At 63.8% G+C, this 15,986-nt stretch overlaps 1 protein-coding gene across 1 annotated transcript in view; it reads left to right on the top strand.

The window, feature by feature from the left end:
• Positions 1 to 352: 352 nt before the first annotated feature.
• The window catches only part of LGR6 (leucine rich repeat containing G protein-coupled receptor 6), a 67,444-nt gene continuing 51,810 nt past the window's right edge, over positions 353 to 15,986 (top strand). The window contains exon 1 of the mRNA XM_090263299.1: positions 353 to 570. Within this exon, the coding sequence (XP_090119425.1) occupies positions 368 to 570 (203 nt within the window). The 5' untranslated portion in view covers positions 353 to 367. The remainder of the gene's footprint in view (positions 571 to 15,986) is intronic.

Below are 15,986 nucleotides of genomic sequence, written 5' to 3'. Positions count from 1 at the left end.
AACGAGTGCAGGTTCCGGACAGGCCGGCGGCTCGCTGTCTCGGGGTTCCTCTGCGGTGTTTTCTTCCCTGGGTGGAAGCGCTGCCAGCTCAGAGGAAGGAGGGAAGGGGCGAGCCGGGCGCAGCAAGTTTCCTTGACTCCTCCTCCGCGTGTCTCCCTCCCTCGCCAAGCCCAGCCTGTGAAACGGAGTAGCGCGCTCCCCATGCCTGTGCCGCTCTGACTGCACGGTGCCGCGCCCGCCGCCGCGCCTGGAGCAGAGCTCGCACCCCGCGCCCCGCACCCCGCAACGGCGCAGCGCTCGCTCGGTCGCGCACCCCGTGCGCCCGCCGCCGCCCGCCTGCCGCCAGGTGCCCGGCCCCTCCGCCGCGATGCCCTGTGCGCTCGGTCTGCGTGCACTGTGGCTGTGCGCCGCGCTCTGCACCGCTCCGTGCGCCCCCCAGCCCGGCCAGGGGTCCGCCGCCTGCCCGGCCCCCTGCCGCTGCCAGGAGGACGGCGTCATGCTGTCGGCCGACTGCTCGGAGCTCGGGCTCTCAGCCGTGCCCCGGGACCTGGCCCCCCTGACGGCTTACCTGTGAGTACCGCCGCGCGCGCCCCTACGGCTCCCGCCTGTGCCTGCCGGGTCTCAGTCTGGGGCACCTGCCGGGTGGGTGCCCTGCGCACAGGCGCCTGGAGAGGGCTCTCCCCTTCCAGTGGACTGACCCCCAGGGTGAGAGGAGAGGCAGGCGGAACACCGGACAAGCAGTGCACTGGGCTTCCCTCCTGGTCTCCCAGTCCCCCCACCCCCACCCCAACTTGTGGGCTCACTGAGGGAGCTCAGGCTTGGTCAGAGGTGGGCCGCTGGCCCCTGAACTGGAAGGACGCGGCTGGGTGGCCCCTTCTCCCCTGAGTGTGCCCCGGAGGGTGGCTGAAGGTGAAGCTGGGGAGCTGGAGGAGGAGGGGAGGGGCTCCAGTGGGGAGAGAGGTCTGTCCTCTGAGTGGCAAGGGCAGCAGGCTGTCACACAGGCTGGGCGGCCTTGGCGGGGAGTCCCAGAAGCTGTCTCCTCCAGAAGGGACCCAGCCAGCACCCTGCCCCTTCACTGAGGCCTCCTGGCTCCCCCGGGGGCCTCCCTGGAGTCATGTCCCAAGAGGCCCTGTTGGAGACACTAATTTGTTGTGGGCAGGCACCCAGGCTGAAAACCATAGAACCATTTTTAGAGTCTGAGTTGGGGTGAGACGATGCGTGAAGGGGACCCTCCTGGGGGCAGCTGTCCTGAAGATGGCTCACGGAAGCGTCCCCTCAGAGCCTGAGGACTGGGTGCTCGGGCTCCCGTCCCCAGGGAGGAGGAGTGCATTCCTGACCCCCCCCCCCCCCGCCACCCCCCAGACCCCGCTCTGAGGAACGGAAAGGTGCCCAGCTCAGCCCTGCCCTGGCTCCTCTGCCTCTTTTCAGTGGTCGGAGGAGGTGGAAAGCCTGGGCCACCTGGCTGGGGGCAGCGTCCCACACGTGCCGGCTCCGGGGCTGCAGGACCCCAAGCCCTGAGGGAGAGAGCGGGGGTGGTTTTCATGAGAGCCAACGGGCTTGTTGAACCAAGCGGGACCAGGGCGCTCAGTGCCGGCCGGTCCTGGGTGGGTGTGGAGGGTCCTGACTGCAATCCTACTCAGGGCTCTCCTCCCAGTCTCTCTGCCCTGAGTTGGGATGCCCCCCTGCAGCCCGAGAGGCGCCAGGTGAGGGCAGGGGAGGGAGTGGGAGGTGAACCTTCCAGGTCCTGGGGCTGAAGGCAGGGGTGCATGCTGTGAGCCAAGCCCGAGATGGTGGGGAAGCTCACGCAGCCGGCAGAGAAGGGTTGGCTCTGCCCCCCACCTGCTACCCCCAGAGCAGCCCTACCTGTGGCCATTTTATATATTGGGGTACATGACATTGATTCATTTGAGGACAGGATCCTGTGGCTAAAAAGTTTGGACATCAGTGTGGGGGCAAAGGGAAGGTCCCTTTGCTGTGCTGAGGGGCTGGGGGGTGACACCTTCCAGCCTGAGTGGTCCAGCCTTCTTTCCTGGCTCCTGGCTCCTGGGCAACCGTTTTCCATGAGGAGCTTGGGGAAGGAAGGGACAGAGCCATTTTGGGAATCCGAGTGTCCCATGGCCCACGCTGGTGGAAAAATTTTCCTCATTCTCATCGCAAAGCCCGAGGGCTGTGAAGGCTGCCTCGGGGTTCAGTGGAGGCGGGGTGCTCTGATCTGGTCTTGCATCTCCCTGGGCCTGAAGAAAGGCCCCTCTATCGTGACACAGATTGTGCTTCTGAGAGTGGGAGCGGGATGGGCCAGAGGCTGTGTGGGGAATGTCATGGCGCGCTCTGCAACGTGGAAGGGAGATCTGTCCCCTGCCTTGGGCTGTGGAGTAGTCCCCTCTGGGTGGTGGACAGAAGGGCTTCTGCTGGGGCTGGCTGGCTGGGTGAGGGCTCAAAGAGGGGCCTCCTCTCTCCGCCTAGAGGAGAGCACCCAAGTGGCCCACATGGAGGGGGTGGCAGAGGGCTGTCACCGGGAAGAGCCCCGCCAGGGAGGTCCTGGGGCCCCCTCCCCTTCTCAGCGATGCCGGGATATTGGGACGTGCCCACCCTGGCCCGGCACCAAGCAGCCCGGCTCTTGCCGAGGATGGTGCAGGTTTGCAACTGATGGTGGGACCGCAGTGCAATCTGTCTGGGCCAGTCACACCCCGGTTCCTCCCCAGCTCTGCCACCTGCTAAGTGCCACTGACCCACAGGAGCCTCAGGTTCTCCCTCTGTGCACCCAGAGGAGCAGGTGCTGGGGGAAGGAACGAGGTCACGTGTCGGTCTGGAGCCCAGGGCCTGGCTCCCTGCACAGCTCATGGACGGGTTGTGCCGTCAGGCCTCCCACCAGGTGTCAGCACCGGTGAAGGAGGCTCCTGGGGTCCTCCACACAGGAGGGAAGCTGAGTCCAGGGGAGGCCAGCTGGCCAGGGAATGGACTCCGGCCGGAGGAGGAGAGGAGTGGGCTGCCAGGCACTGGTCTGGGTCAAGGCTTGGCTGTCCTGGGGGTTGGAGTCCAACCAGCTGGGGAGTGTGTTGGGGCTGGGGTGGGAGGGGGGTGGACACATGGGTTAGGAACGTGAAAGGTCAGATTGAAGCCCTGGATCGCAGGAAGGGGCAGGCAAGGGGGCACTTGGAGACCCTGGGAGGAGCCATGGGTGATGCCACAGGGGCACTGAGGAACTGGGGGCCCCAGAAGACCCCCCAATACTTCACTCTGCCTCCGCACCCGGGCTGAGCTCCCCTCCTTGTTGCCAGTGCCTTTCGTGGGTGGGGACCTCACCTGCACCCACTTGGCTCCAGGGAGGACCGGGAGTCTCTTTAGGCCCAGCTGCCATCTTTGTTCTGCCCTCCAGTCCAGCGAAGTGACTGCTTGGGTCCCTGCTTGACCACAGTTGGGAGGACAGGCTTCAGGGACCTGCAGCCCCCCACGTGGCCCCTGTGGTTCAGGTCTCCTGCCGAAGTGGTGTCTCAGCGAGGCTCCCAGGGATGTTCTCCCTGGGAAGGGCCTGTCGGGAGCCTGCCTGGGGCAGTGGGAGCCCCAGCTCTGGGACATGCCCATCTGATGGTGACAAGGGCCCTGGCTGCGTCCCACGCCACGTCTGCACAGTGAAGGGACAGGACCACACGCAGAAGCACATGGGGCTGTCCTTGGGCAGGACAGTCTGAGTCCCTCCTTCTGCCCCGAGTGGGGCAGCACCAGGAGCTGGATAGTCGGAAAATACCCGAGACGCATTCACTCACTGTGACCCCTGGGCCTGCCAGGTACGGGGCCGAGCGAGCACCATTCCGTGTGCCCAGTGGGCTGCTCACGACTGCTGGGGCTTTAGGCCCGTCAGATCACGGGGATCACGTTTAACCAGCTTGGAAGGCTGGGGGGTGTATATGTGTCGATTCCAGTGGTTTTCACTCTCCTCGTCACTGTCTGGGGTGCCGTGACTGATGAGAGGCAGGCAGGTCCCCGGGACGGCAGGTCAGGAATGCCAGCACTGGCCACAGCAGAGCCAGGGAAGGGCCCCTGTGACTCGGTGTCCTCGCTTGTAAAAGGAACCCAGGCTGTTGTGTGGCGCTGCTGAGAGAATGTTTGCAAAGGGTTTGGCAGAGGGTCTGGCCCATGAGAAGAGCTCAGCGGGTGTTGTTATTAGGGTGGGCAAGACCAAGGGGTGTTAGTCATGGAAGTCTTCCTGGAGGAGGAAGCCCCGAAGGAGCCCTGTTCTGTGAAGGGCATGGGGTAGGGGTGTGGTGGGGGCCAGGGAGACAGAGGAGCTATTCTGGGGCCACAGGCACTTTTGGTTTTGTCCTGGCTGGTGTGAGGGTGGGAAGCAGAGGGAGGAAGAGCCCAGCCTGCGCGCCGTGTCCCAGATGGGGCTTGTAGAGCCTGTCCTATGAAGAAGCAGAGAAACTTGGGGAGGATGTGTCCAGGGGGTCCGTGTGCTGATGCCATTTTCTGGGGCTGCCTTTCCTTTCTGGTGAATTTGGATGCCCTCAGCTGCAGCCCCCCAGACCGGGGACCTATGAGTCAAACGCTCGGTCCCCCCAGTGCTCGGCTCCCAAAAGTTTCCAGCCCTCAGTGTCCACGAGAGCGTGGGAGAGGTGGGGAGAAGCCGCCTCCGAGCCTGGCCTGGCAGGGCACAGGAGGCCCCCAGGGAGGGGGCCGACGGGGCAGCACCCAGACCAGGGCAGAGAGGAAGGGCGGGAGGGAAGCCGATTCCAGGAACCAGGCCCTCTGGGTCCTGCCGTGCCAGCCATGGAGGGCAGCCCCGGGGGATGGCTGGAGGAGGGAGAGTGAAGGGGGAGCCAGCACCCCAGTTCAAAGGAGAGGCAGGAAGCAGCCGTAGGCAAGAGAAAAAGGAAACGTCTGGGCTCTGGCAGCAGCGGGCACGGGGCGCGGCCGGGCGGGGCGGCTGGCGGAGGAGAAGAAAGCCTGGCTCCGAGCAGGGTTGGCCCCCAGCCCGCCCACTCCACCCGCCTTCCCGTTCCGTGGGCGCTCACCCCCACGGCCCCACACACGCCAAGCCCCTTCCCGCCATGACCCAGGCCCACAGGCAGCGGCAGAAAACAGGGCTGCGTAGAGGTGCCGGGGAGCAGGCCCCCGTGCATGTGGCCCCACTCCGGGCCCTGGGTTCGTGAGCGGTGCTTCTGTGTGGTGGGGCTTCACCTCCCCCAAGTCTCGTTTCTGGGTCTTGAAATGGGAACTCGAGCAGCGTGTACCTGGAGGGGGCATGTAGCAAATGCAACGAGGACAGCAGAGTGGGGAGCCTCTCTCACCTCTGCGCCTTCAGATGTCCACGGTTAAGCTCACCTTTCTCCACGCCTTAACTACAAAGGAGTCACGAGGCCCTGCCGGGTGGGACTCTGGCTGCCAGGGTCTGATCCAGAGCTTCCTCAAGTGTCCGCCCGCCTCCCTCGCTGTCACTCCTAAAGTCTGCCCCACTGACCTCCAGGGACTCAGGTCTTCCCTGCACGGTTCTGCCTGGGCTCCCGGCCCAGGATGGAGGAAGGGCCCCTCCTCACAGGGACGCGAGCGGGCCTGGCACCGGATGGGACGCCCTTCAAAGAGGAGAAGTCTGGGAGGCTAGGTCCCTTCTGTCTGGAGCGTCCAGCTTCTCCCCAGAGGCAGACTCCCCGAGTTCTGCGGCATCAGTGTCTTCTCCGGCAGGCCGCGGAAGGCCGTGTGGCCAGGCGCTTGCGTCCGGGGTCCACGGCTGCCCCGGGACGTGCCCTAAGGGGCCAGCAAGGACCTCCTGAGCTCATCCTGAATGAGCTGTGACCCTAGGCTGGCCAGTCCCGGTGCTGGGAGCAGGGCCAAGGGTGAGGGGTACTGTGGGGCCTTGGACACCTTGGGAAGGCACAGGACACGCGGTGGCAGGAAATTCCCAACCCCCCCCCCCACCCCCCAGTGTTGGGAATGACAACTTCTTTCAGCCAAACTGTCATGGACTCACTGCCTCAGGGGCTGTCAGAATTGTGGGACCCCTTTTGTGCTAACTACTCTTTGGTTATAGAAGGGGGGGCCTCCCCAATACTAATGATAATTCAGGTCTCTCCTCCTCCCCTTCAGACATGGGAACAGGTCTCAGGACGGGAAAAACACCCAGGATGCCAAACGTGGGCAGTGAGCAGAGAGTTATTTTGGAAGCAGAAAAAGGACATGGTGGGGCAGCTCAGGGGCTGGCACCGTGCCCCCCGGAGCCATGCCAGAGCGGGCACGGGCGACTAGCAGCCGCAGGCAGGTGGGGGCTGGGCTGGCGCAGGGACAGGGCACCTCCAGCCCTGAGGCTTCCTGTGCGTCTGTCCCCAGCCTTCTCTTCCTGCCACTGTCTTCAGAGCCTGACGAGGAGGGCTGCCAGGTCTCTTCTGGTGAATCGTGCGATGCGGGTTCAGAGGGTGGGCCGGGGGGCTCCTGCGCCAGCTTCCGGCCTCTCTGCCAGCTCCTGCCCAATGGGAACACTGCCCTGGTTGAAGCGTCGTGCCCTGGACCACGGCCTTTCCTCCAGGAAGACATTAGTTGGTCAGGAAGGTCCATTCCTGGGGCCCAGACAGATGTATCTGGGGACCTGTCATTAAGGGGGTGGGGAGGGAGGGTGCTGCTGTGACCCCATCCGACAGAGGAGGAAACCGGGGCTTTTAGGTGTGAAGGAGCCCCAGCCCCCCAGCCGTAACCAGCGCACTGAGCTGCCTCTCAGGGGCTCAGAGCCGGAGGTGCTGAGGTCCAAGGGGGTGGGCAACACCCGGGGCTGTGAAACTCCAGGTCGAATAGCCCCTCACAGCCTATGTCCCGCTCCCTGTCTGCCTGGGCCAGAGCCCACAGTTCTCCCTGCTGCCCTCCTGAGGTCCCCTCTGGGGGCCTGCATGCAGAGGAAGGGGTTGGTGAGGAGGTCAGGACATGAGGCAGGAGCTGTCGCCTGCCTGATGCCGCCGATGCAAAACCCCGGAGATGCCGTGGGGTGCGGGAGCAGCCAGAGGCCAGGGGCTGGCAGCCCCGGGTGCTGGGACCCCTGGGCTGACACCTGTGCACGCCGCCAGACAATTGTCCCTCCCTTTTGAAGTAGACGTATTAATCCCAGTCCTCTTGGGGGAGCGCTTAGTGCACGGGCATCACCTCCCCGCCCCCTGCCCCCCCCCCCCACTGCCCCATGACCTGCTAGCTAGCGTGGCATACCCGGTGTCTCTGAGGGTGTCCCCATCTGTCTGTCTGCCTCCCCAGACACAGGGCTCCTCAAGGGCAGGGGCACACTGTCCCCTCCCGACGGGGAGCTTCCTGAAGGCAGGGCCTGTGCACCGGGCGTTTCTCAGGCCCGCGTCACCCCTGCGCTTCACCCACGAGTGCGCACACATGCACGGTCACGCACCCAGGACCAGTGTCCACTCGCAGGCGCCCTGGCAGGGCCGTACCAGGCACAGGAGCACGCGTTTGCCCTCCTTCTCCCGACTGCAGGTCCGGGGCACCTGGGGGTGCGTGGGGACCAGGTGTCCGGGATGCGGCGCTGAGGCAGGAAGGGGCTGTAAACCAACCCCTGGCTTTGTGGCAACTGAGCCCATTCGGAGGCAGGAGGAGACGAGACAGGAAGGGGCTGTTGTCCTGGACAAAGGTGGGGAGAAAGACCTGGGACTGGCCTCACTCTCGGGTCCACAGGGGACATGGAGAGGGGCCGCCCACGTGGTCCGCCGTGCTCCGAAGGTCCCCCGGGTCGTTGCTCCACTGTCAGCGTCTCAGAATTCTCAGTGACGCTTCAGCAGGGCCCTGGTCTCCAGCGGGTGCCTGTCCGCCCCGCGTCTCTGAGGCTCGTGTGTCCCTGTGAAAACGCACATCTCGTCCCTCGCCTCCCATCCCAGTGGTCATAGCTCAGATGTGGTCACTTCCTTGGAGTTGCCTTGTGGTCCCTTCTGTGTCACAGTCACAATGAATGTGGGACAATGGGGGGAGGGGTCACCTTCTGAGGGACCCGGGGCCTAGAAGAGGTACCGCAGGTGACCCCGCAGATGGACGGGAGATAGGCAGCTCCAGGCTAGGTGTGGCCCCCATGGGGACAAGTTCTTGAGGCACCGTGCTGCTGGAGGCAGGGACTCGGTGCTTTTAGGAGTCGTCAGACTCTGGCGGGGGGAGTGTCAGCGTACTGTGTTTGGGGGGCCCCTCACCTGTGTTGAGTGTACAGGCGCTAGGCCACCCGGCTAGGGTGGGGTGGGCGCTGCAGAGTCCTGGGAAGGATGGGGGGCTCTGTCCATAGATCTTCCTCTCCAGGTTTGTCCCGAACACCTGGCTGCCCATGTTGGCTTTCAGGTTCGTGTCCAGTGGGGTTGGGGTCAGGAGACTGTGGCTGGAATTCTCTCTCTGCCACCAGTGGCTGAGTATCTTTGGACAAGTCACACTGTGTCCTGTGGGTTGATAGTGCCTGACTCCAGGATATGCTAGAGACACACGATTATATATAAATGGAGGTGCAGTGGGGAGGAGAGCCCGGGGGAGCCTGAGACTTCAGCGAGGGAGGTGCCAGGGTCCCCTGAGGCGTGCAGTTCCTCTCGGCAAGACTGGAGGTCCCAGGGCCGGGGTGCGCACGGCCAGCACCAGCACCTCCAGGGTTGTGTGCCCAGCCAGAACAAGGCCCCCGTTAACCATGGGCAGCCAGCGGAGAGAGGAATCCCCTGCCCCCCTGCCAGCCTCATTGCCAGGCACCCCACTCTGAGTGCAGAAACCGGGGATCCTTGCCCCCCGCCTCCACCTGCCAGAAATAATTAGCGTCACTGTCCAGACTGGCACGAGGGCACAGGGGCACCGCGCTGTGGGGCCTGAGTGCCTGCTGGGTGTGGGGCTTGGGGTCGGGAAATGCCGAGGGGACCCGTGTGCCGGGGGCTGGTGGCCAGTCCGGGGGCCTCCCAAGGCTGGGGGGAGGGTGGAGCAAGCTCAGAAGCTGGGTGTGGGGGCTCCTGAAGCTTGCTGCAGCCCCCACCCCCAGCCTGGGCTGGACTCCACCCACCCACGCACAGAACAAGTCCTTCAGCACCCCCTCCCCACTGGCTTCAGTGTTTGGCTCTTCTCGAATGTGATCACTGGGAGATCCTTCTTGTGTCTGTCCTTCCTGTGTCCATCTGTCCTGCTGTAGGAAGCCTGAGGTTCCTTCCCACTGTGGTCCGAGGGGAGAGAGCCGGCATCCGCCCATGCTTGCTTCACTCTCTTTCCACCTAAGTAGGTGAGCCTGGTCCAGGGGGTCCCTGGGGAACCTGCCTGTCTCCCCCAGCATTCTGGGCTGTGGCTAGGCCCTCACAAGGCCTCTGTAAATTAGAAAAAGGCACCCCCTTGAGGACATCTTCGGAGGAAGCCAGGACCGCTCCAGCTTGATTTAGAACACCAGGACCGACTGAGGTATCTCCTCCTCCAGGAAGCTTTCCCTGATGCCTCAAGTGTGGGTTCACCTTCTGGGTTCCAGCTCTTATTTATCTATCTGTCTCCTAATCCAGGCTGGGAGCCCCAGGAAATCAGGGCCCCCCAGCCAGGGCTCCCCGGTGTCCTCAGAGCTGGCCCAAGCGCCTGACATATGGGTGCTCGCGGTCGGGGTGGCATGTGAAGAAATGAATGACTGTCCAGAGTTGGGAGAGCAAGGCCAAGCCACCCAGGCTGGGGCGCATGTGCTCGCCTGAGAGGGGGCTGGAAGGGAGGCAGCCCCTTCAGCCCCGGGCTGGCACTCACCTGACTCCACGGTGGGCCGAGGCGTGGCGGGCGACCCAGACGGCTGTGGTGAGCGTGGAGCCGCACCCGGGAGCCTCTCCCCTGCCAGCCAGCCGCTCGCGGCCAGGCAGGGTTTCCTTCAAGGCAGACGTCTGTTTATAAACCCTTCCACTTAGGAGCTTGGCCTTCCCTATTCACTCTCTTTATTTATTTTTTCAAAAAGAAAACTTCTTTTGAAAATTTCCACCCAGTTTCCAGCAGGCTAAGATGCTCGGAGGTAGGTGCCTGTCCTGGGCTTGGGCAGGGGGAGCGCGGGGAGCGTGGCTTCTTGAAGAGCCCTGTGTCTGGCGCTTGCTCTGAAGGTCCAAGGTGGCCAAGACCCACGGTCTGTGTGAAGACAAATTCAGGCTGGGGGGTGCGAAAGGGACCCCCCCCCCCGTAAGTGAACGGGTGGTGACATGCGCCGCCTGGCTGATGGGGGGCTCTGAAGGGGGCGCAGTGGGGAGGGACGGGCCACTCTGGAATCCTGTGGCGTCCAGGGTGCTGGCACTGGTGGGAGGGAGGTCTGAAGCCATGTCAGCAGACCGCAGCAAGTATTTGTTAAGCTCCTACTGTGTACCCATGACTGGGCTGGCGACACACAGAGGAATGACTGACAATAATACGTGGGAGCAAATGCGCAATTTCAGGTCCGTGGGCGAGACGCCACGGGAGTCCACAGGGGCATCGCAGCCGGCCCGCGGCCCACCAGAGACGTTCAGGGGCAATCTCCCTCTCTCGTTTCAGACTAAGCTTTTCTGTACACACCCCAGCACAGGGCGCCCGTCACAGGTGTGCGGTGCGAGGCAGGTGCACAAGCCGAGCGCTTTTGCGTCACCGGCACCCAGGCCACGAGGCGGGCTGTCAGTCTCTCCAGCCCCCACCTGTCCCGTGAGGGTAGCTGCGCAGGGACCCCTGGCCACACAGTGTGTGTGGCCTGCGCTCTGACTTCCTTTGTGGGGAGCAGTACTGTGCGTCTGCCCATCTCCCTGCGGAGCTCGCACGCCACTGCTTGTGGCCATACTGTGTGCACTCAGAGTGCACAGTATTCACCACGGGGACGCAAAACAGCATGTCCCTTCTATGGCAGACGGCCATCGGACACTTTCCAGTTGGGGTATTCCGGGCAGCGCTGCTGTAAGCCATTTGGACGGTCACCCGGTGACCATCTGGATGTTTTTCTGTTGGTTATGGATCTGGGAGTGGAATTCCTGGGCCACGCTGGGTCCAGGAGCTGTCTCAGCGTGAGAAGACTTCCCTAGTGGCATTTGGCTAGGTCCCTGGCTTGGTCTGAGGCAGCAGGGAGGCCAGGGGTGGAGGGGGAGCCCAGGGCAGGGCCACAAGGACCAGCAGTGCCTGGAGACCTCCTGTGGACCCCCTGTGTGGTTTCCAGTGGCTCCTACAACACACTGGGGCTTAAAGCATCAGAGATGGGTCTCTGACCATTGTGGCTGGAAGCCAGGATCAGGGCATCCATTTGGCTCCACCCCCTGAAGAGACTCAGGGGCTGGGGGGGCTTGCCGCACGCCGCCACTGCCTCCAGTGGCAGCCACGTGCCCTGCTTGCTCATGGCCGCCTCCCTCCCACCCCCACCTCCGCCTGCACATGACCTCCTGCACTGTGGGTTTCTCTGTGGGTTCCCCTTGTCACTGGGCTTGGGGTCCACCCGCGTAATCCAAGCTGCCTTCCTCATTTCAGGACCTGCACTTATGACATCTGCAAAGACCCTTTCTCCAAGGAAGACCACATTCAGAGGTTCCAGGGATGAGGACAGGACATACCTTTTCGGGGGGAGGGGCACCATTCAGCCAATGGCACCACCCTTCATGTCATCCTAAGCACCCCAATTCCATCCTGGCCTTTGCAAAGCTCTTAGGTCACTTTTTGATGGTCCACCTGTTCCTCTTGGCTACCACTGTCCACCCTTCCTCCAGGAAGCTCTCCCTGACTGCCTCTTTACCCTCAGGCACTTGAGATCCCTCCAGCCTCACATTCAAGGTTCTGTCCCTTGTCTGTGGATCTGAATCAGTCCTCAGAGGGCGGTTGCCTCAGGGCAGGGGGTGCCTCCTCCTCCCTCTCCTCTGTACACGTTTGCACACACCCCTTGCTTGCCCCCCTCCCCCAGGGCTCAGCCAGCCTCTGCACACAGGGCACCAGGAGCAAAGAGCTCGGCTGAGGCACCTTCCCAGCAGCATCCAGGCCAGGGCACCATGCCCAGGAGTAGCTAGTGGCCAGCCCTTCCCAGTGGCCCCTCGCCCCCAGACACGGCCACCTCAGGGGGGCCTGCCCGCCCCCTTCCCCGCCCCCAGCAGCCCTGGTTCCACACAAAACAGGGAGGGAGGGAGGAGGGAGGAGCTGGAAAAGGGAGCCCAGACCTTTGCTTTTCCTTGGAGAAGGCCAGGGAGACAGAATGCTTTTGGCTGAGGGACCCGGGCCAGACATCAGAAGATCAAAGGGTGAGAAGATCAGGGCTGGGCAGGTGCCTTCACGGGGAGGCACCAGGGAGAAGCAGCAGCAGCTGCACCTCCTAAGGGCAGGGCTGACCCCGGACGCCCTCCCCTGACCCCCCCAACCCCGTGTGACCCCATGGTGCTTGGAGCTGAGTGCAGGGAGGGGTGGGAGGCCACCCAGTGGGCCCCGCTGGACACCTGGCATGCTAGGGCACCCCCTCGCCCTCATGAGGAACATCACATAACATTGTATGGACGCAGATGCTGAGGCCCAGAGAGGAGCGGGCAGCTGGGCGGTGGTGGGGCCAAGTCGCACGCTGGCTACCTGACACCCAGGCCAGGACCCCAGCAGCACCCAGACAAGGGCCCAAGCTCCAGCCCAGCTCGAGCAGGACAGGCTGAGGCCAGAGGACAGCAAAGACCCCAGCTGGGCGGAGCAGAGACTCTAGACCTTGGACTCTGTCTGTGTACGAGCCCCACAGCAAAGGGGTGGGTGTGGGGAAGAGGGCAGGCTGTTGGGGCTCCTGCCGGGGGGAGGGGGGAGTGGCGGGACAAGAGAGGACCCCCAGGAGCACGCTGGGGGAGCGAAGGTGCTGCACAGCAGCCCCCCACCCCCCACCCGGCCGGCAAGGCGGCACTGTCGGGGGGCTGGGAGGAGGGTGCCCGCTCGGGAAAGTGCCAATGTCTTGAGTTCTTGGCCCACCTGACATCCCCTGTGTTCAGTCTGACCTGCGCAAGCCTCGCCCTGGCTCGGTAACTAGAGGGACCTTCTGTCCCCACACTAATGACCCCCAGTCCAGATGCCAGGCCCACCCCGCCTGCCCTGCAGCGTCGGACCTGCCCCCCAACCCCAGGCCCGCGGGAGACGTTCTTGTTCCCATCGAGAGAGCCAAGCCGTGACCCAGGCGAGCAGCAGCAGCCCTTTTATTGAAAACACGGCAGTGGCCCCACCTGTGTGGCTCCGTTGTTCGGTGTATCGTCCTGTGACCGGAGGGTTTGTGGCTTTGATTCCCGGTCAGGGCACGTGCCTGGGTGGTGGGTTGGATCCCTGGTTGGCGGCAGGAGGCAGCCGATAGATGTTTCTCGCTCTTCCTCCCTCTCCCCTTCTCTGGAATCAGTGAATACATGTGTGTATTGAACGTTAAAAATAACACTATTCTGCTGGACTTCGTGCTGCGCCGTCGTGTGTATGGAGACAGGCGTGTTCTCCTGACCGAAGGACACTCTCTTGCTTGGAAATGCATGAAATTGCAGAAACCCAAGAGAACTCAGTGCCTGAAGAGCGTGTGGGACCTCAGAGCGGACAGCTCTGGTGAGAAGGGGTCTAGGGGAGCCCGCGGGGCAGAGGTCAGTGTGGGAGGAAACGGCACCGCCTGGCTCCAGGGGCGCCGACCCCTCGCCCCGAACGCCACCCGTGTGCCCGGCACATTGCGGTCGGTTTCCTTGCTTGAAACAGGAAGGCGTGGCGCTGGAGGAAGCCGCCTTCCACACGGGGCCGCCCGGACGCTCACAGCAGTGGGAGACGCCCCTGCCCGTAGGAGGCTGCCAGGCCTGCGGTGAATGGGAATGTCCGCCCGGGAAGGACTGTCCCCAGGGTGATGTGGGGTCTCTCTGATGCCATCTGCCTGGCCTCAGTTCTGGGCGCAGTGGGCCTGGCGCCCGCCCCTCCCAGCCACCTCTTCCCCCTGAGTGTCCCCTTTCTGAGCCTCTGGCATCCTCCGGCGGCTGCAGGAGCCAATAATGCTCCCCGGTGATGGTGACGGGGACACTGTAGGCTCCTGGAGGGCCGCATCTGCAGGGCGTTCCCGGCCACTGGCCACACGGGTCAGGCAGGACCAAGGCTGGTTAAGCCCTCGCCTTGAAGGTCATGGCCCATGGGTCGCTCGACACTGTCACTGTCATTCAGTGACTACTGAGGCACATTTCTTGTGCCCCGTTGGTTCCACTGTCGATTCATGTAATTCTCACGACAACCGTGGGAGGCAAGTGCTGTTACTGTCCTGCGTCACAGACGGGAAAACGGAGGCTGGGGAGGTCAGGTGACGTGACAGGGTGGCACTGGGCAGGAGCTCAGTCACATCCCCGGCAGAGCGTGCACAAGGCAGTGTGGGCACAGGGGACACTGCACAGCCCGGCCCAGGAAGGCCTCATGGGGGAGGTGACCTGGGGCCGAACCATGCCGGGGACAGGGACTCATCTGCTGGTCACCCTGGCTGCAGAGACGGATGGCCGGAGCCCACGTGGAGACGGCACATGGGGGCCCAGCACCCTGGGCCTCTGCCACAACCGGGTGTGGACAGTCCCCCCAGAACCCAGAGGAACAGCACACCGACAGCTCCCCATGGCCCTTGTGAGCAGCCAGGCCGCCGTGGGGGACGGTCTGCTGTTCCCCACCCTTCAGCTTCTGCCCCAGTCCCCCCGGGTCCTCCTCTTATCACACCTGCTCCTGGTCCCCGCAGTGTCACTGCCTCCCCAGCAGCCTGGGTGGTCTGGGCGCCTGACAGGGTGGAGCTGAGAACATTTTCCTGATGTGCAGCCAGACGTTTCCACTTCCCACGCCCGGGGCTGCGGCACTTCTCTCCTGCCTGCCGCCAGCCTTGCCCCCACCCCTGGGCTCTGTCCCCCCTGGGGACCCGGGGCTGCAGGGGTGGCTGCCACCCACCCTCTCAACCCCTGCTCTTCAGCCGAGAGGCGGTTTACAGGGCCCGGGGCAGTGGGAATGGGCCTCCTGTCCGGAAGCGAGTGAGAATCCCCAGTGACAGCAGCAGGGGTTTGAGGGGCCATGCAGGGGCCACAGCCCAGGAAGCCAGCCCCGGAGCAGCAACCTGTGTGCACGTGTGCACATGTCTGCGTGCATGTGTGCACACAGGTGTACACGCCTTGTGCGTGTGTGTGCTCCTAGGAGTCGCAGGATGACAGGGGTGGACCAGAGTGAGTCCTGGCTTCAGCATCCACTTCAGCCACAAGCTGGGCCCCAGAAGCAGCAGCATCAAGCAACCTGTGCTCCTTCTTGGAGACAGACCAGGGGGTAAACTGAGGCCTGGAGAAGGTCACAGTACACCTGGTTTTCCAACCACAGGATGGGACCCGGCTCAGGCCATTTGAGTCTCTTCGTGACATGCAGATGCTTCAAGAAAGTCTGTGACTTTGACCAGTCCAGCTCTCTAACACACACATGTATAGACGCACACATGTGCCCATACCCATGACACACGCACCTGCATGCACAGGACAAGCACATCCAAGAGCTCATGTATCCCGACACACAGCCCTTCAGAAACACTCACCCATTGGTGCAGCCAAGCCAATGTGACCACAGCAACCACGGGGTCAGCACCCAGGGGTCAGCGCTGCCCTCCAACCCAGGGGTCCAGGCCTGGCCTGCACGCCTCAGCGGCGCCCTCTGGTTGCACAGGGACAGCCCACCTCCCAGGGAAGCCCTATCTCAGAACCTCCACCTTCACAGGACACCCCCGAGTCTGCCCAGGCACAGCCCCCCCCAGCAGGACCCCCACAGCAGGGCAGGTGGGACCCGTGGCCTCTCCTGGGGCCCCCGGCGGCCTCCCGGAGGATCTCAGTGGAAGCCTCTGCACCTCCCTCTCCCGGCCCTCCATTCCTCCTCCCCTCTTCCCGGCACCAGCCTCACCCCTTTTCCTTTTGTGACAGAGCCAGGCCTGAGTGGGGCTCCCCCCACCCCGACCCTCAGAAATCCACCCCCTTACACTGTGCCCCGCAGCTGGGCTGTGTTGTCTCAGGGCAGGATGTGGGGGCGGGCTGGGCAGGGCCCCCACCCCTCAGGGGAGAACAATGAGG

Source organism: Furipterus horrens, unplaced genomic scaffold, assembly GCF_987537825.1.
Source record: "Furipterus horrens unplaced genomic scaffold, mFurHor1.1.pri manual_scaffold_15, whole genome shotgun sequence".
In the NCBI taxonomy this organism is placed as follows: domain Eukaryota; kingdom Metazoa; phylum Chordata; class Mammalia; order Chiroptera; family Furipteridae; genus Furipterus; species Furipterus horrens.
This window is presented reverse-complemented; position numbering and strand designations above follow the sequence as displayed.